This window comes from Oncorhynchus kisutch, linkage group LG6 (assembly GCF_002021735.2).
Source record: "Oncorhynchus kisutch isolate 150728-3 linkage group LG6, Okis_V2, whole genome shotgun sequence".
In the NCBI taxonomy this organism is placed as follows: Eukaryota; Metazoa; Chordata; class Actinopteri; order Salmoniformes; family Salmonidae; genus Oncorhynchus; species Oncorhynchus kisutch.
In genome coordinates this window covers 63,177,482-63,201,788 of record NC_034179.2, presented here as the reverse complement: position 1 = coordinate 63,201,788, position 24,307 = coordinate 63,177,482, and the positions used below count along the sequence as shown (strand labels likewise).

General features: G+C 42.6%; 1 protein-coding gene across 1 annotated transcript; it reads right to left on the bottom strand.

The window, feature by feature from the left end:
* Positions 1-8,484: 8,484 nt before the first annotated feature.
* On the bottom strand, positions 8,485-23,705 carry LOC109893156 (26S proteasome non-ATPase regulatory subunit 11). The gene is made up of 12 exons (XM_020486226.2): positions 23,570-23,705; positions 17,428-17,529; positions 14,785-14,981; positions 14,396-14,453; positions 13,953-14,147; positions 13,382-13,526; positions 13,055-13,178; positions 12,700-12,825; positions 11,944-11,979; positions 11,731-11,782; positions 11,306-11,448; positions 8,485-10,222 (listed from the first exon to the last, which is right to left on the bottom strand). The coding sequence occupies exons 1-11, from the start codon at positions 23,658-23,660 to the stop codon at positions 11,306-11,308; spliced, it is 1,269 nt and encodes a 422-aa protein (XP_020341815.1). The 5' UTR covers positions 23,661-23,705; the 3' UTR covers positions 8,485-10,222.
* Between the last annotated feature and the right edge of the window lie 602 nt (positions 23,706-24,307).

The following is a 24,307-nucleotide window of genomic DNA, read 5'->3' as shown; positions in this document are numbered from 1 at the left end:
TTCCCACCTGGACCAAAGGAACACCTATGTGAGAATGCTGTTCATTGACTACAGCTCAGCTTTCAACACCATAGAGCCCTCAAAGCTCATCACTAAGCTAAGGACCCTGGGACTAAACACCTCCCTCTGCACCTGGATCCTGGACTTCCTGACGGGCCGCCCCCAGGTGTTAAGGGTAGGTAACCCTTAACCCGTTTACTCCATGTGTAACTCTGTGTTGTCTGTTCACACTGCTATGCTTTATCTTGGCCAGGTCGCAGTTGCAAATGAGAACTTGTTCTCAACTAGCCTACCTGGTTAAATAAAGGTGAAATAAAAAAATAAAAAAATAAAAACATATCTGCCACACTGATCCTCAACATGGGACCCCTCAGGGGTATGTGCTCAGTCCCCTCCTGTACTCCCTGTTCACCCATGACTGCATGGCCAAGTACGACTCCAACGCCATCATTAAGTTTGCCGATGACACAACAGTGGTATGCCTGATCACTGACAACGATGAGACAGCCTATAGGGAGGAGGTCAGAGACCTGGCAGTGTGGTGCCAGGATAACAACCTCTCCCTCAACGTGATCAAGACAAAGGAGATGATAGTGGACTACAGGAAAAGGAGGGCCGAGCACACTCCCATTCTCATCAACGGGGCTGTAGTGGAGCAGGTTGAGAGCTTCAAGTTCCTTGGTGTCCACATCACCAACAAACTATCATGGTCCAAACACACCAACACCTATTCCCCCTCAGGAGACTGAAAATATTTGGCAATGGGTCCTCAGATCCTCAAAAAGTTATACAACTGCACCATCGAGAGCATCACCACCTGGTATGGCAACTGCTCAGCCTCCAACCGCAATGCACCTCAGAGGGTGGTGTGTACGGCCCAGTACATCACTGGGGCCAAGCTTCCTGCCATCCAGGACCTCTATACCAGGCGGTGTCAGAGGAAGGCCCTAAAAATTGCCAAAGACTCCAGCCACCCTAGTCATAGACTGTTCTCTCTGCTACCGCACGTGAAGCGGCAAGTTTCGGTCCAAAAAGCTCTTACTAGCTTCTACCCCCAAGCCATAAGACTCCTGAACAGCTAATCAAAAGGCTACCCAGACTATTTGCATTTTTACGCTGCTGTGTATAGTCACTTTACCTACATGTACAAAATACCTTAATTACCTTGACTAACCTGTGCCCCCGCACATTGACTCTGTACCGGTACCCCCTGTATATAGCCTCTTTACTGTTATTTTATTGTGGGCTCTTTAATTATTTGTTACAGTACCTTGCGAAAGTATTCGGCCCCCTTGAACTTTGCGACCTTTGCCACATTTCAGGCTTCAAACAAAGATATAAAACTGTATTTTTTTGTGAAGAATCAACAACAAGTGGGACACAATCATGAAGTGGAACAACATTTATTGGATATTTCAAACTTTTTGAACAAATCAAAAACTGAAAAATTGGGCGTGCAAAATTATTCAGCCCCCTTAAGTTAATACTTTGTAGCGCCACCTTTTGCTGCGATTACAGCTGTATGTCGCTTGGGGTATGTCTCTATCAGTTTTGCACATAGAGAGACTGAAATTTTTTCCCATTCCTCCTTGCAAAACAGCTCGAGCTCAGTGAGGTTGGATGGAGAGCATTTGTGAACAGCAGTTTTCAGTTCTTTCCACAGATTCTCGATTGGATTCAGGTCTGGACTTTGACTTGGCCATTCTAACACCTGGATATGTTTATTTTTGAACCATTCCATTGTAGATTTTGCTTTATGTTTTGGATCATTGTCTGTTTGGAAGACAAATCTCCATCCCAGTCTCAGGTCTTTTGCAGACTCCATCAGGTTTTCTTCCAGAATGGTCCTGTATTTGGCTCCATCCATCTTCCCATCAATTTTAACCATCTTCCCTGTCCCTGCTGAAGAAAAGCAGGCCCAAACCATGATGCTGCCACCACCATGTTTGACAGTGGGGATGGTGTGTTCAGGGTGATGAGCTGTGTTGCTTTTACGCCAAAAAGTTCAATTTTGGTTTCATCTGACCAGAGCACCTTCTTCCACATGTTTGGTGTGTCTCCCAGGTGGCTTGTGGCAAACTTTAAACAACACTTTTTATGGATATCGTTAGGAAATGGCTTTCTTCTTGCCACTCTTCCATAAAGGCCAGATTTGTGCAATATACGACTGATTGTTGTCCTATGGACAGAGTCTCCCACCTCAGCTGTAGATCTCTGCAGTTCGTCCAGAGTGATCATGGGCCTCTTGGCTGCATCTCTGATCAGTCTTCTCCTTGTATGAGCTGAAAGTTTAGAGGGACGGCCAGGTCTTGGTAGATTTGCAGTGGTCTGATACTCCTTCCATTTCAATATTATCACTTGCACAGTGCTCCTTGGGATGTTTAAAGCTTGGGAAATCTTTTTGTATCCAAATCCGGCTTTAAACTTCTTCACAACAGTATCTCGGACCTGCCTGGTGTGTTCCTTGTTCTTCGTGATGCTCTCTGCGCTTTTAACCTCTGAGACTATCACAGTGCAGGTGCATTTATACGGAGACTTGATTACACACAGGTGGATTGTATTTATCATCATTAGTCATTTAGGTCAACATTGGATCATTCAGAGATCCTCACTGAACTTCTGGAGAGAGTTTGCTGCACTGAAAGTAAAGGGGCTGAATAATTTTGCACGCCCAATTTTTCAGTTTTTGATTTGTTAAAAAAGTTTGAAATATCCAATAAATGTCGTTCCACTTCATGATTGTGTCCCACTTGTTGTTGATTCTTCACAAAAAAAATACAGTTTTATATCTTTATGTTTGAAGCCTGAAATGTGGCAAAAGGTTGCAAAGTTCAAGGGGGCCGAATACTTTCGCAAGGCACTGTATTTTTCCATTTTCTTCTTTTTTATTTGTATTTTTTATTCATTTTTTACTTCAGTTTATTTTAGTAAATACTTTCTTAATACTTATTTTTCTTAAAACTGCACTGTTGGTTAAGGGCTTGTAGGTAAGCAAATCACTGTAAGGTCTACATCTGTTGTATTCGGTGTTGTATTCGGACCTAATTAAGACATATTTAGTCCGCATTTAACTGTCTGCAACAAGGATAGGCACCATTTGTCACTGTAGTTGTGCATTTAAAAAATGTAGCCTATATGCATGGGTTTGGGACTAGATAAATTTGATAGGCTAATTCCTCTTTAGGTTGGCTTGTGACTTGCCCTAAGGACTTTCCGTAGGAGTGGCAACCCTAGAATTGGGTCGTCACTAGTTACCATAATCACAAAGTCATAAACCCCGCCCATTTCTACCATTTATCTTCTTAAAATCTGACTTAAAACCTAACCTAACCTCAACCGCAATCCTAACCATACTGCTAACCTTATGCATAACCCTTTTTGTTTTCATACATTTTTACGCTAGCCTGTAGCCAACTTTTACTTTGTGGCTGTGGTAACTAGTGGAGACTAGACGTGGCCATTCCATTCACATCCTCCAAAACAACCCAAAAACTGTGTTAATGGCACCAAGGTTTGGAGAAGTCTAGGTAAATTGTGTGTAATTCGATTGTCGTTGATGATCAGATATGGAGCAAATGATGGCCTATCAGCCAAACAAAACGCAATTAACTCATATAGACTATAGATAGTGGCAAGTGAAACCAAGTGAACCTCTCAAGGAGTGTCAAAAAAGATACTTCAACTTTCGCTTTCCTCTTTTAACTTCCATGGTTGAATATTTGTAATCTTTGTCTATTAGCAGTGGACCAGGTTCTACGGAGCCCCTTAGGGGTCATGATGGGGGGTTAAAACAGCCAGGCTGTTTTGGGCTTTAGGACTAATAGAACATCCCCTTAACCTCAGACCTTATTTTCTGCATTTATTCCAAATCCCTATTCTTTCCCATACATTCTCCCATTGGGATGGATTGCTCAACGAACAACAGGTAATTTATTTCCGGGGTTTAGGACTAAAAACTGGCGAGCTATATTAGGCTACAGATTAAATAGCCGGCATGTTTATGAACTTCACAGGGTGGTAAGATTTAAATTCAAGGTGATGAGCACGATGATCCTTTCCAATAAATGTAGAGGGTTTTATTCTCGTGACATGATCATCGATGCTTGGCTGCCATTTGACAAATAAAAATAATTTCGCTATATTGTCCATAATAGCCTAATCTCATGTAGTTTATCTGCAAAGTGTTGGCTAGAGCACACGTGCCAATACTAGAGTGGGAACAATCGCTAATGCAAAACATTTGTGTCAGAAATACAACAGTAGAGTTTAAAATGCAATGGAAACCCATATAACCTGTTTTTTTTTCGGTACATGGGAATTTAAGCGCAAAATTAAACATCTCTGGTGGTAAAATGCGCATAGGTCCTATAGTTTTTATGCGGATTTGAGAAAATTGGCATTAAAATCTGGCGCCAACCTACCTAGTAACCTTGTTTACATCCACCGTTTTTATGTGAGTAAAGTCATACTGTAGCCTATAAATGTTTTTCTAAACAGCTTTGATGGAAACAGGAAGTTTCTGTACAATTATATAAATGCCAACAGCTAATTTGTTCGTTTGACATGGTGGGATCTTTTTGTGTAGGTAAAATGTATTATGCGCGAAATGGCGATGGAAAAGCCTTTCTGCGCAGATATTGATATAGATTTATAACAATCACATCGACGTAAACTTGGGAGTCACGATTATATGGTGTGTGTTGTCATCCCACGATGACTCGTGAAACCATATTGATATAGATTTATAACAATCACATCGACGTAAACTTGGGAGTCACGATTATATGGTGTGTGTTGTCATCCCACGATGACTCGTGAAACCATGCAGTTTTAGGATAGATATTCAATACATTCTGATTAAGTTCACAGGGTGGTGAACGTGCACGACGAGTTTGATACCGCTTTCCAATACATATCTAGGGTCTTATTCTGGTAACATGATGATCGATGCGTGACTGCCGTTTGACAAATACAAATATTCTCGCTATTATCCATAATTATTTCATCATGCAGACTAGCCTACCCGCACAGCCTACCTGCACCGTATATGACAGCTGTTGGCTAGAGCGCACGTGCCAGGATGGGTAGCCACATTTTCTATTTAACGCAATAGTTTGTGCCAAAAAAAAAACATAAATGTGCATATTTTCTTTGAGATTTGAAGAGTATACTCATGAAAATCTGTCACCAATTGGATGGAAACCTAGCTACTGATAACTATTTGCTGTGTTACAATGACAATATGTTCACCTGGAAATTTGCCAGGCTATGGTATATGTACAGTCGTGGCCAAAGGTTTTGAGAATGACGCAAATATTAATTTCCACAAAGTTTGCTGCTTCAGTGTCTTTAGATATTTTTGTCAGATGTTACTATGGAATACTGAAGTACAATGCTCAAAAAATAAAGGGAACACTAAAATAACACATCCTAGATCTGAATGAATGAAATATTCTTATTAAATACTTTTTTCTTTACATAGTTGAATGTGCTGACAACAAAATCACACACAAATTATCAATGGAAATCAAATTTATCAACCCATGGAGGTCTGGATTTGGAGTCACACTCAAAATTAAAGTGGAAACCACACTACAGGCTGATCCAACTTTGATGTAATGTCCGTAAAACAAGTCAAAATGAGGCTCAGTAGTGTGTGTGGCTTCCACGTGCCTGTATGACCTCCCTACAACGCCTGGGCATGCTCCTGATGAGGTGGCGGATGGTCTCCTGAGGGATCTCCTCCCAGACCTGGACTACAGCATCCGCCAACTCCTGGACAGTCTGTGGTGCAACGTGGCGTTGGTGGATGGAGCGAGACATGATGTCCCAGATGTGCTCAATTGGATTCAGGTCTGGGGAACGGGCAGGCCAGTCCATAGCATCAATGCCTTCCTCTTGCAGGAACTGCTGACACACTCCAGCCACATGAGGTCTAGCATTGTCTTGCATTAGGAGGAACCCAGGGACAACCGCACCAGCATATGGTCTCACAAGGGGTCTGAGGATCTCACCTAATGAGATACCGGTACCTAATGGCAGTCAGGCTAGCTCTGGCGAGCACATGGAGGGCTGTGCGGCCCCCCAAAGAAATGCCACCCCACGCCATGACTGACCCACCACCAAACCGGTCATGCTGGAAGATGTTGCAGGCAGCAGAACGTTCTCCACGGCGCCCTGTTACGTCTGTCACATGTGCTCAGTGTGAACCTGCTTTCATCGGTGAAGAGCACAGGGCGCCAGTGGCGAATTTGCCAATCTTGGTGTTCTCTGGAAAATGCCAAACATCCTGCACGGTGTTGGGCTGTAAGCACAACCCCCACCTGTGGACGTTGGGCCCTCATACCACCCTCATGGAGTCTGTTTCTGACCGTTTGAGCAGACACATGCACATTTCTGGCCTGCTGGAGGTCATTTTGCAGGGCTCTGGCAGTGCTCCTCCTGCTCCTCCTTGTACAAAGGCGGAGGTAGCGGTCCTGCTGCTGGGTTGTTGCCCTCCTACGGCCTCCTCCACGTCTTCTGATGTACTGGCCTGTCTCCTGGTAGCGCCTCCATGCTCTGGACACTACGCTGACAAACACAGCAAACCTTCTTGCCACAGCTCGCATTGATGTCCCATCCTGGATGAGCTGCACTACCTGAGCCACTTGTGTGGGTTGTAGACTCCGTCTCATGCTACCACTAGAATGAAAGCACCGCCAGCATTCAAAAGTGACCAAAACATCAGCCAGGAAGCATAGGAACTGAGAAGTGGTCTGGTCACCACCTGCAGAACCACTCCTTTAATGGGGGTGTCTTGCTAAATGCCTATAATTTCCACCTGTTGTCTATTCCATTTGCACAACAGCATGTGAAATTTATTGTCAATCAGTGTTGCTTCCTAAGTGGACAGTTTGATTTCACAGAAGTGTGATTGACTTGGAGTTACATTGTGTTGTTTAAAAGTGTTCCCTTAATCAGAATTTGTGGGTTTTGTTTGTCCACCCGCCTTTTGAGGATTGACCACAAATTCTCAATGGGATTAAGGTCTGGGGAGTTTCCTGGCCATGGAACCAAAATATCAATGTTGTGTTCCCTTGAGCCACTTAGTTATCACTTTTGCCTTATGGCAAGGTGCTCCATCATGCTGGAAAAGGCATTGTTCGTCACTAAACTGTTCCTGGATGGTTGGGAGAAGTTGCTCTCGGAGGATGTGTTAGTACCATTCTTTATTCATGGCTGTGTTCTTAGGCAAGATTGTGAGTGAGCCCACTCCATTGGCTGAGAAGCAACCCCACACATGAATGGTCTCAGGATACTTTACTGTTGGCATGACACAGGACTGATGGCAGCGCTCACCTTGTCTTCTCCAGACAAGCTTTTTTTTCCCGGATGCCCCAAACAATCGGAAAGGGGATTCAGAGAAAATGACATTACCCCAGTCTTCAGCAGTCCAATCCCTGTACCTATTGCAGAATATCAGTCTGTCCCTGATGTTTTCCCTTGAGAGAAGTGGCTTCTTTGCTGCCCTTCTTGACACCAGACCATCCTCCAAAAGTCTTCACCTCACTGTGCGTGCCGATACACTCACACCTGCCTATTGCCATTCCTGAGCAAGCTCTGTACTGGTGGTGCCCCGATCCCGCAGCTGAATCAACTTTAGGAGACGGTCCTGGTGCTTGCTGGACTTTCTTGGGTGCCATGAAGCCTTCTCACAACAATTGAACCTCTCTCCTTGAAGTTCTTGATGATCTGATAAATGGTTGATTTAGTTGCAATCTTACTGGCAACAATATCCTTGCCTGTGAAGCCCTTTTTGTGCAAAGCAATAATGACGGCACGTGTTTCTTTGCATGTAGCCATGATTGACAGAGGAAAAACAATGATTCTAAGCACCACCCTCCTTTTGAAGCTTCCAGTCTGTTATTCAAACTCAATCAGCATGACAGAGTGATCTCCAGCCTTGTCCTCGTCAACACTCACACCTGTGTTAATGAGAGAATCACTGACATGATGTCAGCTGGTCCTTTTGTGGCAGGGCTGAAATTAAGTGGAAATGTTTTTGGGAGGGATTCAGTTCATTTGCATGGCAAAGAGGGACTTTGCAATTCATCTGATCACTCTTCATAACATTCTGGAGTATATGCAAATTGCCATCATACAACTGAGGCAGCAGACTTTGTGAAAATTAATATTTGTGTCATTCTCAAAACTTTTGGCCACGAATGTAGCTAAAGATTTCCTCCGAAGTACAGATCTATAACATTTAAGGTCATGAAGCAGAGCCAGACGGAATTCCTGCCTAGGGATGAAAGTGTGTAATTTTACCCTATTTGCACCTTTAATGATTTTGCATGCCCGTTACTATCATTTGTCCTATGATTCAGAGGCATATGAAAACACTATGGAGGGAGGGAACTAATAAAACATATGGATTAGCCTGGCGGTTCATTTTTCTCCACCATGACCCCTATGTGGCTTCATAAATGTTAATTAGGTGAGATATGAAATGCAGTCTTATTTATTAGGTTAAACCACTTTTGAAGTCTGAAAACATCTGACAAACTTTGATGAGGGAAATGTTCCTTGAATTAGCATGTAGCCTATTATTCCATACTACTTTTGTCAGACAGTAGGTGCATCAATTAAAATACAAACATGGCTCAAGCAAAGCGTGAAGGATTTATAAACAGACATATTTGAACAAATTAGTCAACCTAAAGAGATTATTTCCCCCCCTCCCCATGTGACCAACCAAATCAATTTCACTTGTGAAAATCACAATCCAATAGCGCTCCCTGGTGTCTGATAAGTGTAGGTACATCATGACATTCATTAGAAAAGTGCCATGTGAGACCCCATTGGGCTATGTCAAGATGCCCTAGCTGGGTAAAAATGGTTTGGTGAACAGACCCCAGACTCGATGTAGCACAGACTGTCCAAACACCTTTTGCTTATGTTAGAGTTGTCTGAAATGGAACAATTCATTTATGCTGATAAATGCAGCAAATATGCTGAATCTGATGACATATGCAAGATAAAAATCTATATACAGAGACCTGATAGATTTGAAGAAAAATCCAGGTATTTCTTGATTATTGTAATAGGCAATGAGCAAAAACAGAGGGTCAAGATAATAATAGTTAAGTTCCTCCAAAACAGAAAATTAAGCTGTGACATTCAACATTTATTAGCACTTGTCTTTTATCTATATCATATGGGAAATGGTAGACTAGTAGTCCTTGCAAAAAGTAGTCCCCAAACCTTACAGCTTTTATATTTTTCAGCAAATGATCCACAGTTGTTTGAATACATGAGGAATAAACAAGCAACTCACTTTCCCTGCCAGTCACAATCCATACAACCAGGTCAATCATTTCCACCGCCTCTCACAAAAGCACACTGGGGGCTTAATTTATTCTCATTTAGTGTTTTATATATATATATATATATATATATATTTCTTAAAGGGGGTGGGTTGGGCGAAGTGTTAGCATGACAGGTATGACAGAGACACCTGGCAACATTATGTACAAACTGGAATTAGAGGCAGGGAGGGAAACAATTAGACCTGGATTCAAATAGTATAAGAGATCATATCAGGTACTTAATCTGTTCTCGATTGAGCTGGAACCAATAGAAAAGTCCCAAAAGGGAAAACCACACCCTCATGGTACCCCAGGCAGGATAAAAACAAACAATATATTGACCTAGCTCTGGGAACTATGAAACGGTGTGGCGATGACGGTGTCCTTTTCCTGTGGTGTTCGCAGGGACAGTAGTCCGTTCTCTGTCCACTCTGGCCCAAAGCCAGCAGACTCAGACTGCTGTCTGTGTGTGTTGGGGGGGATGAAGGCAAGAACACAGGTTGTTTGGCAATAGAACTGAACCTTTAGGTAGTGTGAGCCCACCAATTACACTCTTTCAGAGACCTATATGTATCATACATGTTATGTAGATGTTTCTTTACAAGATTCCCTGATGGTCAGCAAGGAGGGGGATGCCGAGGAACATAGAAACCTGTGATGGAGATGCCAGTAGTTGTAATGTTCGTTTGGGGGGGGGGGGGGGACCGTTTAAAAAAATGTACCCAGTCTGAATTGAAGAGGGGTGGGAGACAGCCTAGCCATGTCAGTTTGTGGGTTGGTCAGTTGGTTTATTTGAGTCCGAACCCCCCCCCCCCCCCCGGAGTGCTTCACAAACTGTCTGGACACGCTCGGTGCTGGGTTACAGGTGGTCTCCTCTGCGGAAAGAGAAAATGGATATGTGATTAACTGGCTGGCTGGAGCGGCAGAAATAGGGACACAGATCAAGCTAGTCATGGACTAAATAGCACTCAATATTAAAGCGGTTAATCTGTGTTCGGGAAACCGTCCCAGGGCTGTCATACATAACAAGTACACATATTCAACATACAGTACCAGTCAAAAGTTTGGACACCTACTCATTCCTGGGTTCTTTATTTTTTCAATTTCTACATTGTAGAATAATAGTGAAGACAAACTATGAACTAATACACATGGAACCATGAAGTAACCAAAAAAAAAAAAAGTGTTAAATCAAAATATATTTTAGATTCTTCAAAGTTGCCACCATTTGTCTCGACAGCTTTGCTTTGCTTTCTCGCAACCAGCTTAATGTGCAATTTCTTTCCTTCTTAATGCTTTAAAAAAAATTATTTTTTATTTTACCCCCTTTTCTCCCCAATTTCGTGGTATCCAATTGTTTTAGTAGCTACTATTTTGTCTCATCGCTACAACTCCCGTATGGGCTCGGTAGAGACGAAGGTTGAAAGTCATGCGTCCTCCGATACACAACCCAACCAAGCCGCACTGCTTCTTAACACAGCGCGCATCCAACCCGTTTTTCAACAGGACAATGACCCAACACACCTCCAGGCTGTGTAAGTGCTATTTGACCAAGGAGAGTGATGGGAGTGTTGTATCTGATGACCTGGCTTTCACAATCTCCCGACCTCAACCCAATTGAGATGGTTTGGGATGAGTTGGACCCCAGAGTGAAGGAAAATCAGCCAACAAGTGCTCAGCATTTGTGGGAACTCCTTCAAGATGGATGGAAAAACATTCCTGGTGAAGCTGGTTGAGAGAATGCCAAGAGTGTCCAAAGCTTTCATCAAGGCAAAGGGTGGCTACTTGTTACTACACAATTCCATGTGTTATTTAACAGTTTTGATGTCTTCCCTATTATTCTACAATGTAGAAAATAGTCTAAATCAAGAAAAACCTTTGAATGAGTAGGTGTCTTGTACTGTACATTCATTCTATATCACTCCAATTCTGCTAGCGGGCTCACGGGACGGACTGACCTATGTGAGCTTCTTGGCTTTGTTGTAGAGTGAGTCCACCACTTTGCTCATGTTCTGAATGGTCTCTAGGGCCGCCTCATACGTTGTGTCTACTGCAGGCTCATCGAAGATGATCAGCACACCCTCGCCTTGGTCCAAAATACCTAGAGAGAGAGGTGGAGGGATGGTTTCAAGTAGGTACATAAAAAGGCAAAAAAAAAAAAAAGACCTAAAAAAATGTTGTCTTTAACTTGAAGTTAATTATTACATTTTACCAACAACTATGGGACTAATATGACGGGAGGAAGAAATCTGGATTTAAACTCCCCATGTATTCATTTGAAAAGTAAGCTAAAACTTTTAGTTTGGTCGGCAAGTTAAGCTTCACTGTCCAAATAACTACATTGCGAAAAATGTGAACACATACACTTCTAGCAGACCCCTACCGTGAAATTTTGTGTCCAGAATCATCTGTGACAACTTCCTCTCAACATCTCCCTGTGTAGAAGTGAAGAAAGCAAATGGACACACAGATAAACACACACACCATGAATGGAGTAAAAAGAACACCAATGCTTGATTTATATATGTTTTCTTCTACATTACTGCTTCAGTCAACAGAGCAACATTTCAGAAATATGTAATAAGCGATGACTTACCTTGGAGAGTTTTATGAGGGTGGAAATGTGTTCTATCTGTGGGGAGACAGAACCACACTTGTCAGTGTTCTGGAACACAAGCTCAACAATGCAAAACGAATAGACAATTATAAAAATATTACTTTTAGAAACAGAGCCATTTGAACTTCAGACTTTAAGGATTTGTAAAGAATTTTACAAGACGAAAAATCCAAGCTGAACAAAGCCAAACAAATACTAGCCTTTTACAAATAGCCTTGTTATGAATTCCCTGCCAGTGACTTCAGCATCTCACATCCCTTTCAAGCTGCACACTCCACTCCCCAACCCTAGGAGTAGAATAAACTGGCCTGTCAAACACGTGACCTGGGTTGCTAAGGGGTACATTGTTAGGGGGCAGGACACCTGACAGCTCCTCTGGCTGTACAGGCCAGTGTCTGTTCACTCCTTTGAGTGGACTTGTGGGATGGAGTGCGAGCAGAACTGAGTTGTTGTTATTGTTGTAACGCGTGTGTGTTTACTATTTACTCTTGGTGGTAAGTTAATGATAATTATTTGCTTATATAGCCTTGACCTATACAGTCCTTTATATTTATACAGTCCTTACCAGTGCTCTTGCTGTGCTAATGTATTGGATTCATGCTACTTTTAAAAACACAGAAATTCGGGTTTTTACAGACTTCACAAATTATTAAAGAATTTTACAAGAACAAAAGCCTAGACCTGGACTGAACAGCATGCCCCCACCCGCCACAAAACGCTCAGCTGGAAGCTCACCTGTACCCTGGAGAAAGGCTCGATGACACGGATGAGGTTCTGTTCAAGCAGGTTGTCATAGAGCGTGGTCAAGTGTGTGCTTATGATGGGGTCATCTCTCAACTCACCTCTGTACTCGGTCAGGGCCTGGAGAGAGGGGGAGGTAGAGGTGAGAAATGGGTCAAATAGAAGGATATAGATGGGAGGGGAGAAAGTAAAGATTTATCAAAAGAGGGGGATATAAATAGAGGAAGAGTAAAACAGGTGTTGAGGAATAGGGTCTAGACAATGCAAGGGATAAAAACAGCAAACTAAAAAAATGCATCTGTTCATCGATGTTATTCCGTGCTATTCAGTTCACTCAACATGTCCTTACCTTTTCAAAATCCTCCAGCGACCGGTTCTTGCTGGCTTGTGCCACGCATTTCAGAGAGTCCGTCTGTCTCCCGGCGTGCCGCAGGGCTAGCTTTCCACTGACAAGACCTTGGACCTCCTCAGGACTACAACAAGACAACAGGTTACTCATCCAAGACATCACCTTTCCTTTAAAGCTCGTCATCTACACATAACCAACTCCATAACTAACTGTGGGGCTGCATATTTACTCAAATTTCAAAGTTATATATCGCGCAAGTATAATATAGTGATTACACATCGATCACGATAACACACAACATGTAGAGTTGAGCGCTCAGCTGCTTACAGGTTGAGCATGATTTTGCAGAGCAGCATGTATTTGAGAGCGGTGATCGCTCTGGGATGGTCGATGGAGTCGTAGCCTTCGAAGGCCTCGTAGAAGTAAGAGTAGGCAGTCTTCCAGTCCTTCTCCTCTGCTGCGTGGATGATCCCTATAGGAGGTTGAGGTTATCAACCAGGGATACTCAAACCTGGACCTCAAATCCTGTTGCAATGCTGATTGTCATTCTTGCTCTCTAATCAGGGACTGATTTAGACCCAGGGCACCAGATGAGTACAATGAGGTCAAAATGAAAATCAGATGTACAACTGGCTCAACAACAGCTCAACAACACAGCATGGCCACCTCTGAGCGACCAGAAAATCCCAACCTACAACTACGTCGAATTAGGATCCAGGCCTTTATGCTTGGTGTATGTGGAAGAGCTGGCTGATGATACCCTCCCACTGTAAAATGCTTTAAAATGACAGATAAAATGTTCAAAAATTTAAAAACGGCAGAGGTCACGCCTACACAGTGGACATAAGACTGAACTAGTGGTGGGTGTTGTAGGGGAAGAGGATGGAGGGTAGCAGACCTGACTGCATGTCCAGGGCGGCCTGTAGCTTGGGCGGGCAGTAGATGCCGTTGGCGGTGGTGCGTGCAGAGGTGAGGGCGGCACGGGCCTTGGGCAGGTTGCTGAGGCCGTGGTACGTCTTACTCTCCAGCAGCTGCACCTCCACAAGCAGGGCCTTGTCATCCATCTTCTTCAGCTCCTGGAGTAGCTGGGTGCCTGTGGGAGAGAGGGATGGATGGAGGAAGGGAGGGAGGGAGACATGAATGAGTACACCAAGCCAAAGTTGGCAGATATGCAGGGAATGTTTTAAGTACTTTAATTGGGACTAGTCAACTGAAGTGTATAAAACGGAGTTAACATGTATCTGATGTGCACTTATTAGGAATGCCAACTGTAATCATATTCAGCTCTTTCTGTTGGGATTAATATTTCCAGTTTCTTTTCAAACAAGAAACTCAACGCACCTAGATGAAGCGCCTCCTGATACCGCTTTGTGTCAAAATACAGAGAGATGAGACGAGCCTGGAGAGAGAGAGAAGACAAAGTCAAGGATACCACCACCTCTGGAACCATCTTTAACATAAAATGAGCCTCTAGTGGTGATGACTAAGAAAAATATCAAAATTGTTCAATTGGAATTTCAACTTAATTCCCGAATTGAAATGCATCATCAAGATCCACCAATGGCCCTTGCAGCAAAGGCTGCAGCGCTACATACAGCGAAATAGACTCAAGAACCCTAAGACGTGCTTGATCTCCATCCACTGTAAACCATCTAGTGAGGCAAACCAACCCCGTGTCAGTGCTCCCGCTCAGCTCCCTTCCAGTAGGGTTCCCCTCTCCCACTCCTCACCTCCAGGGCCTGTCTGAGGAATGTTCTCTTCTCAGCCTTGGCCCACTCGATGCACTCCAGACACAGCTCCACCTCCTGGCCTGTAGCTGCCTCCATGTCCAGAAACAGGTCCAGCAGCGAGCGCACCAGCCGTGCCGCCTTGGCCTTGCTGATGGAATTGAGGAACGGCCGTACATACTTCAGGAGACCGCCCAGCTCTGAGGGACACAGACAGCAGGTTGGAGGGGGATCAGTTTAAGCAGGCCAAGGTGAGGAGCAGAAAACCTAATGTTGATCACAACGACTAGGTATTTGGGACGCAAGGTGATTTGTAGATCAGTAATTCTAGGCAGTCCGCATGCAATGCAAATCAATCAATCGCAAACTTGCGCACAGTCAAGGAGAGACTTGTCACTCTCACCAACATTATAGAATAAGTTAATTGCCACAGCATTTGTCAGCAATTTAGTCCGATTCGTGTTTTGTTTCCTAGCCATACTGAAGATCATGACAACACTAGTCATTATTAGTGTTGCACGGTATACCGGTACCACGGTAGTATCATGGTACCAAAACGTCATGATAACAACCTTTTAGAATACCGTAGTACAGTTTCATATGATACTATTCACCTGCTTCTCTCCGCCCGCTTTTCACTCACATCTATTCCTCCACCAGTTTTTTTGTTTGTTATAGAATTATGTCGTAGAATTTTGTCATGATAGAGACAAACCCAGACGAGTCTTCTGTTAGATCTGTACATTTATTACATTGGAGCAGCGCGCAAAGCGAGCAATGTTGATATAATATCGTCGCCTGTTGTAAACCAAGAGCACAGACCAGTCGGAGTAGACTTTGCAAGTTCACTGTCATGCAGCCTCAGTGTCAGAGGGAAATGGAGCACCGCTTCGCGACAGGCATGCTTGCAGCTTCACAGCAAAGAAAAGGCTCGTCTCGAGCCTAAACAGTTCAAAAAAATACGACTCATATTACTGGAGATGCCTTTTTCTTTTCTAACGGGATTTTCAGGGATTTTATATAATTTCACAAACCATGTCACGGGCCGTTCTAATCTAATCTCAGGTCGCAAATTATTGATTTGATAAACAACGTTCAGTAATGTTACCTAGATAGCTAACAACCTGGTAACTTGACAGTAGGTTTAGGCAAATTGGATTGTCACAGGAAGAAAAAGGGTCTGCCACTCATGAAATGTGCGCCAAAAAGGTAGGACACATAGGCCTAATGTAAGCCTAAACTATATCACAAATCTATTTATTTTTGGTGCTCCTAAAAATCGGTTTGGTACCTAATGTTTTAAAAGTTGGGAGTAGTGTCTATGTGTGTGCTTGTGAGTGAAGGAGAGTGTGTGAGGAACGGAAGGATTGTGTGTGTCAGTGTTAACTGAAGAGTAGAGGTTTCACGCAGTGTTTTCTACAGGTCGACCGATTATGATTTTTCAACGCAGAGGACCAAAAACAGACGATACCGATTAAAATCGTCCGATTTAAATTTTAAAACATTTGTAATAATGACAATTACAACAATACTGAATGAACACTTACTTTAACTTAATATAATATTTCAATAAAATCAATTTAGCCTCAAATAAATAATGAACATTTTCAATTTGGTTTAAATAGTGCAAAAACAAAGTGTTGGAGAAGAAAGTAAAAGTGCAATATGTGCCATGTAAAAAAGCTAACGTTTAAGTAACTTGCTCAGAACATGAGAACATATGAAAGCTGGTGGTTCCTTTTAACAGGAGTCTTCAATATTCCCAGGTAAGAAGTTATAGGTTGTAGTTATTATAGGACAAATTCTCTCTATACGATTTGTATTTCATATACCTTTGACTATTTTGACAGTGTAACAGTATAACTTCCGTCCCTCTCCTCGCACCTACCTGGGCTTGAACCAGGAACACATCGACAACAGCCACCCTCGAAGCAGCGTTACCCATCACTCCACAAAAGCTGCGGCCCTTGCAGAGCAAGGCGAACAACCACTCCAAGTCTCAAGAGCGAGTGACACCAAATCGGTGTCCAAAAATACCGATTTCCGATTATGGAAACTTGAAGTCGGCCCTAATCAATCGGTCGACCTCTAGTGTTTTCCCCTTACTGACACAATGACATGCAGATCATTATGCATGTATATCCCAGGAGGTTGGTGGCACCTTAATTGGGGAGGCTGGGCTCGTGAAAATGGCTGGAGCGGAATGGTATCAAACACATGGTTTCAGTGTGTTTGTTTGATGCCATTCCATTTGCGACTTTCCAGCCATCATTATGAGCCATCCTCCCTTCAGCAGCCTCCACGGGGATGTATATTCCTTCCTCCAGCCAAATCACAGGTAGGCCTTTGCAAATCAGCCATTCTATCCAGTATTATATTATACACTGAACAGTGTGAAGTTAAATTCAAATGTGTTGTACTGAGTAGAAGTGTGAATTTCAGTGACAGGTTTTTGGGGGACGGGGCGAACAGGATTTTCTTCCACCATGGTATTGCGATACTACTCAGTATCGCGATACCTGGTATTGTATTGTTTGCAAAATGTTGGTATCGTGACAAGCCTAGTAAGCATCATTTTCTAGTAGAGGTGATGTCTACTCTGAAATGTGCAATTATCCAGCTGAAATCGGAGGAAGGATGTGTCACCTGCAGCCTGGCCCGTCTTAGCCAGCAGACCACCCAGCTCCAGGATGCTCTGCTCTTTGACACGCACTGCCTCCTCATCGCTCTCCTGGATGTCCCGCTTTACTGGAACAAAAAAAAAAAAGAAAACTTGCCATTGTCAACACAACCTTTTACACGTATACCTAGCTTCATAGATGGCAACATTAGGCTTTATGTGAGACAAAAATTCATCAGTTGTCAAATCACAGTGGGGATGCTAATCTATAAGTCACTGCTTTCAGTTGACAGCTAGCTGGGGAAATCATCCCTGGGTCCAACATTGGACCTAGTTCGCTAGCAGTCAATGTAACAAAAGGCTCAGCCACTATCTGTTGAGCTTCTGCTGTCAATCTGATTTAGCTGGCTCTATTTACCAACAAAACTGTGTAGTTAGCTAGCGAACATTACTGAAATTACTAACCATCTGGCTAACTTCAGCTAGCTATAATAAGGTTAGAAAAAGGCATTTGTCAGATAGCAATCACATTCGCTAACATTTAGCTAGATGTTTTTATTTTACCATTACTTATACAGGTTTTTCCTCATTGAGATAATATCTCTTTTCCAAGAGAGACCGGGTCCAATAGCAGCAGGAACAACAACATTTCAGACAAAACAACTTACATACATTAAATAAAACCATAAACACACACAGTACAACAAAAACATTTCACATTAAAAACACGAAAGTCTTGACTAAAAACAGCTGTCCTAAAGACAATTACACTTTATGATATATACATCGATCAAGTGTTTAAACTCCAACGAAACTAGATTACATTTAAAAAATGTGTAAATCAAAAAGAAACTTAAAATAAACATTTAGCTAGCTAGATGATTCAAATTTTATACATTCCACTAGAGTAAAAGGTTGGAAATGCCTTTTACTTAGATTAACACAGCTGAGCCGGCGTGAGATATGGCTTGGAAAACATACCTCAATCTAGGGATATAAATGGCATGGTACTCAGAATTGTCCCAACTACTAGATAAGACTTAACGACTGCTAATTTGAAGTAAACTGACGTTTTTGTCCTCATGCTAACTAACAGTAGCCACGAAATAATGCATTTTAGCCTATTCTTTAATTTAAATACCAGTCAATGTAGTGCGAGACCTTCTGATACCGCTCAATCAGCTTTAATAAGCCCAATCAATTTGCAACAATTCTAAAGACAATTTGCGTGTCATATATATATATATATATAATTTAAAGAACGTTTAAAAAATAAAAAAAGATCTGGCCACGATTAAACGTTTTTTTTTTGTTCTATTTAAAAAAAAAATCTCAACTGGTAATTGAAGTACGCTTCCCATTCAAGTGAATGGCAACTAGGCAGGCTTCAGTGCATCACACACCACTTTGCAATGAGCTGGAGGCAGTACGCATTTCAAAAGAATAGTTAATTTTTTGAAACCAGAACGTTTCACAACATGAGGCATGTCTTACCTTGCTTCAAAGTAGCCTAGCCAAAATCCAACCAAATGTGCAGGCAATCATTTTATAAAAAGACTTCCATATGCCATTGAAACCAATAGCCTTTTTCTTTTATGTTCTATTGGTTTTCAAATCAAATCCTTGTCCAGTAGCCAAAGGCCAGTGGTATAAAGTACTTATGTAAAAATACTTTAAAGTACTACTTAAGTAGATTTGTGGGGGCATTTAACTTTCACCAAACTTCATTCCTAAAGAAAAAAGGTATCTATACCAAAGTACAACTGAGTATTTTTTTCACCACTGCCAAAGACACCCTCCTAGTCATGAACTCAGCAAAAAAAGAAACGTATTGTCACTGTCGACTGGTTTATTTTCAGCAAACTTAACATGTGAAAATATCTGTATGAACATAACAAGATTCAACAGGCATAAACTGAACAAGTTCCACAGGCATGTGACTAACAGAAATGTAATAATGTGTCCCTGAACAAAGGGGGGGGGACAAAAATCAAAAGTAACAGTCAATGCAGCTGGTGGCCACATCAGATACTAAGTACTGCAGTGGATCTCCTGGGGGGGGGGGGGGGGGGGGGTGGCCCTAGCCCTCACATTCCTGTCTTGCAGGAAATCACACACAGAACAAGCAGTATGTCTGGTGGCATTGTCATGCTGGAGGGTCATGTCAGGATGAGCCTGCAGGAAGGCTACCACATGAGGGAGGAGGATGTCTTCCTTGTAACGCACAGCGTTGACAAAAAGCTAAGTCCGATGATGCTGTGACACACCGCCCCAGACCATGACGGACCCTCCACCTCCAAATTGATCCTGCTCCAGAGTACAGGCCTCGGTGTACCGCTCATTCCTTTGACAATAAATGCAAATCCGACCATCACCCCTGGTGAAACAAAACCGCGACTCATCAGTGAAGAGCACTTTTTGCGAGTCCTGTCTGGTCCAGCGACGGTGGGTTTTGTGCTCATAGGCAACGTTGTTGCCGGTGATGTCTGGTGAGTACCTGCCTTACAACAGGCCTACAAGCCCTCAGTCCAGCCTCTTTCAGCCTATTGGGGACAGTCTGAGCACTGAAGGGATTGTGCGTTCCTGGTGTAACTCGGGCAGTTGTTGTTACCGCCATCCTGTACCTGTCCTGCAGGTGTTGTGTTCGGATGTACCGATCCTGTGCAGGTGTTAGACATGGTATGCCACTGCGAGGACAATCAGTTGTCCGTCCTGTCTCCCTGTAGTGCTGTCTTAGGCGTCTCACAATGCAATTTATTGCCCTGGCCACATCTGCTGTCCTCGTGCCTTAGGCATGCTGCAGGGAGGCATATTCACACAGATGAGCAAGGACCCTGGGTATCTTTCTTTTGGTGTTTTTCAGAGTCAGAGGAAAGGCCTCTTTAGCATCCTAAGTTTTCATAACAGTGACCGTAAACCGTAAATTGCCTACCGTCTGTAAGCTGTTAGGGTCTTAACGACCGTTCCACAGGTGCATGCTCATTAATTGTTTATGGTTCATTGACCAAGCATGGGAAACAGTGTTTAAACCCTTTACAATGATGATCTGTTAAGTTATTTGGATTTTTACGAATAATCTTTGAAAGACAGCAAAAAAAGAACCGACCCGGAGTTTATTAGCCACCAATGCTAGTTGTTGCATAGGCCTATTTAGAGGATATGTACATATCTGTCACATGAAACCGCACACAATGCTATTTTCCCGCTAATTGCATTATGGAACATACTGTTCAATGCAGTGTCTTAGAGTAGGCCTAGACTATAGGATATATCATAGCCTACATTTCTTCACAAAGGAAAAAGTAGGCCCTTTATAAACATTTCATGCAATTCTAGTACCCTTTTTAATGGGAAAAATTTGCAATATGACGTCCACCCAACTTGGAGAAAATTACTGTCCGAAAACAAACAAATGGCACTGACTCAATAATAAAGAATATGGCTTATGTTCTCCGCTGTTGTACTTACATAAGTTTAGAATTTTAGTAACTAAGACTGATTGGAGACCTTGACTTTCCACATTTTGCTACATTACAGCCTTATTCTAAAATGGATTAAATTATTTCCCCCCCCCTCAGTCTACACACAATATCCCATAATGACAAAGCAAAAATAGTTTTTTTAGAAATGTCTGAAAAAACAAAAATGAAATATCACATTTACATAAGTATTCAGATCCTTTACTCAGTAAAGTAGCATCTTTGGCAGCGATTAGAGCCTCATGTATGACACTACAAGCTTGGCACAACTGTATTTGGGGAGTTTCTCCCATGGGCTCCCGAGTGGTGCTGAGGTCTAAGGCAATAAATGTCAGTGCTAGAGGTGTCACTACAGACCCTGGTTCAATTCCAGGCTGTATCACAACCGGCAGTGATTGGGAGTCCCATAGGGCGGCACACAATTGGCCCAGCGTCGTCCGGGTTAGGGTTTGGCCAGGGAAAGCAGTTATTGTAAATAATAATTTGTTCTTAACTGATTTGCCTAGTTAAATAAAAGGTTAAAAAAAAGAAGTTGGATGGGGCGCATCGCTGCACAGCCATTTCCAGGTCTCTCCAGAGATGTTCGATCGGGTTCAAGTCCAGGCTCTGTTGTCCCTCTGGAAGCTTCTCCCATCTCCACAGAAGAACTATGGAGCTCTGACATTGTATTCTTGGTCACCTCCCTGACCTCTCCCCCGATTGCTCAGTTTGGTCGGGTGGCCAGCTCTAGGAAGTCTGTCGTTCCAAACTTATTCCATTTAAGAATGACAGAGGCCACTATGTTCTTGGGGACATCCAATGCTGCAGACATTTTTTGGTACCCTTCCCCATATCTGTGCCTCGACACAATCCTGTCTTGGAGCTCTGCGGACAATTCCTTCGACCTCAAGGCTTGGTTTTTGCTGACATGCACTGTCAACTGTGGTTGAATTTACCACAGGTGGACTCCAATCAAGTTGTAGAAAAATAATGGATGATCAATGGAAACAGGATGCACCTAAGCTCAATTTCAAGTCTCATAGCAATGGGTCTGAATACTTATGTAAATAAGTTTATGTATTTTTTTATTTAATTTGCAATAATGTATAAAAACCTGTTTTCTTTTTGTGATTATGGGGTATTGTGTATAGCCATTAATGTATTGTGTGTACATTGATTTAATCCATTTTATAATATGGCTTTAACGTAACAAAATTTGGAAAAAGGGGTCTGAATACACTGTGCATGGCTGTCTCTGGGAATATTGGCCTCATTGACCCCAAAAACTCTGTATATCGGTCGTTCTCCAGTCCATAGGTACAAACTGCCTTCTTGGCAGGTCGGGTGGGAGCAAATCAAGTGCCCTATAGGCCTACCACTGGCCAATCGGATGGCTCAGATTACCGTGTTTGCAGTAACTTAGCAGGCGTAAAATAAAGCTACAACAAAGTTGATACTGTGAGATTTCAAAACCATGACTAGAGAGACTCAACAAATACAACAAAGATTGAGTTCATGTTTAAAAGTTGACTAACACTTTCTATTCAACACTTTTATAAGCAATAAAATGTGCATTCTCCCTACTTCCATTCACACTACAACCAGCACTGCAGTTGCAATGAATGAGTAGGAAAGTGTATCGATAAGCTTGCATTATTATTAGGGGCTTAAGTATTTTTTTAATATCAAGGAACATTTCACTTTCTCTGGTCATAGGAGTAACAGCATGAATGTGTGCGACTCAAGTTTAGCCATCAGCAGGAAGACAGTGACCCTTTTTGGTCAATGACAGTGGAGAACGGAGGGATGTTGAGGCAGACCCTCACTCTGTTGCCTTCTCACTCCAGAGACTGACCATCAGAAACAGGCACCATCAGCCCAGTAAAATAGAAAAGGTCATTCTTTAAATGTATGCTCACTCAGCTGTGCTTCAGGAGTAATACAACTGATATATTACCAGTGTGATCATATAGCCTCTCGATTTTTAAAATATATTTTTAAATAACTGGTCTGAGAAGAACAGTGTATTGGCAGGGCAATTCAAGTAAAGCCAAATGCCGTGATAATGTTTAGGTCCTATAGCCTACTGCAAATAGTTTAAAACAAAAAACATTGGGAAGATGTGTATATTTATAAAAATATATATTTAATAGGTTAACATTCATTAGGTAAATTTAGCATAGGCTAGCTTTTTTTAAAGTCATGTAACAAAAGAACCTAAGCGGTAGATCTCGGCTTGAATTTTGACTCAAAAAAGGTTGTTGACCACTACTATAGTCCACACGGGACAGTGTAGCAGTCCCTATTCTCACACCCCACATCCCGGTCTGGTCTGTCGAGTCTGCTTCGGAAGCGTTCCCGAAAGTCCCGCGATGTTGTGTCGATGGGTATAAGGTTGGAATAACTTCTGCCTGTGTCCGAATATTCTACAATTTAGCTAGCTAGCTAGTTATTAGTGCAATGCGCAAGCAAAAAGGGTAGCTAACTAACGTTACCTAGCTAATTGCACATAGCATACTAGCTACCGGTCTCCCTGCTGCTGACTCACTGTGACCAATGGGGATAGGCCGATAGCCCGGTACGGTCATTGAGCTAGAGTACGGTAGCTAGCAAGCTACTACTAGCTAAATTAGACAGTAACTGTTTTAGCGATAATCTACACGTCCGAGACAATTGGATACTACAAGTTACGTTGCAGCTATATACTTACCTATTGAATGTAAAATATCGATAGATGCATTCCGGTCTGAACTGAGAAGAGACTGGGCTCTTTGAAACTCAGCCACTGCCGCGGCTGCCATCTTGCCTCCTCTCAATGACAGCTTGTTTCCGGTCTGTCAATCAACGTGTCTCTTCTTTTCCTTTGAAGTTAAATGGCGGTTGCCGCCACCTACTGGACTGGAATATGTATCCTATGTTTCACAGAAAAGTGAAGGACCCTTGCCTAGTACCCACTGATGTTGTCTCCTAGGCTAGCAGACTGGTTTCACGAGGCTAGTTATCGCCCTAAAATAAAAATAAAACAAAATGTCAACCTCCTAACACAGGTTCTCATTGGTCTGGGCTATGGACATCTCCCTGTATGTGTAAAGGATAGGAATCGCCCGTTTCCCAGTGGACCCTTAGTGAGATTTCTTTTAATGACAATTTTGGTTGAGAGGTTTACATCTTAATTTTTTTACTCTCACAAGTAATTGGTGAGAGAGTGGTCTCAAATATTACATGTATTTGTATCCATTGTATGAATCATGGCCAAGTTCATGTTTCTTCTTCTTCTTTGTTATTATAGCAGTCTGTAAACAAAATGTTATAGATGCATGCTGCCACCTACTATTTTGGCTGGGTATCAGCCTGCTATTCTGTAGTATGAATTCATTACAAAAATTGCCCTACCAACTAACCCTGCACCCATTAAAACCTCACCATTATTCCACTACTTTGTCCCCAT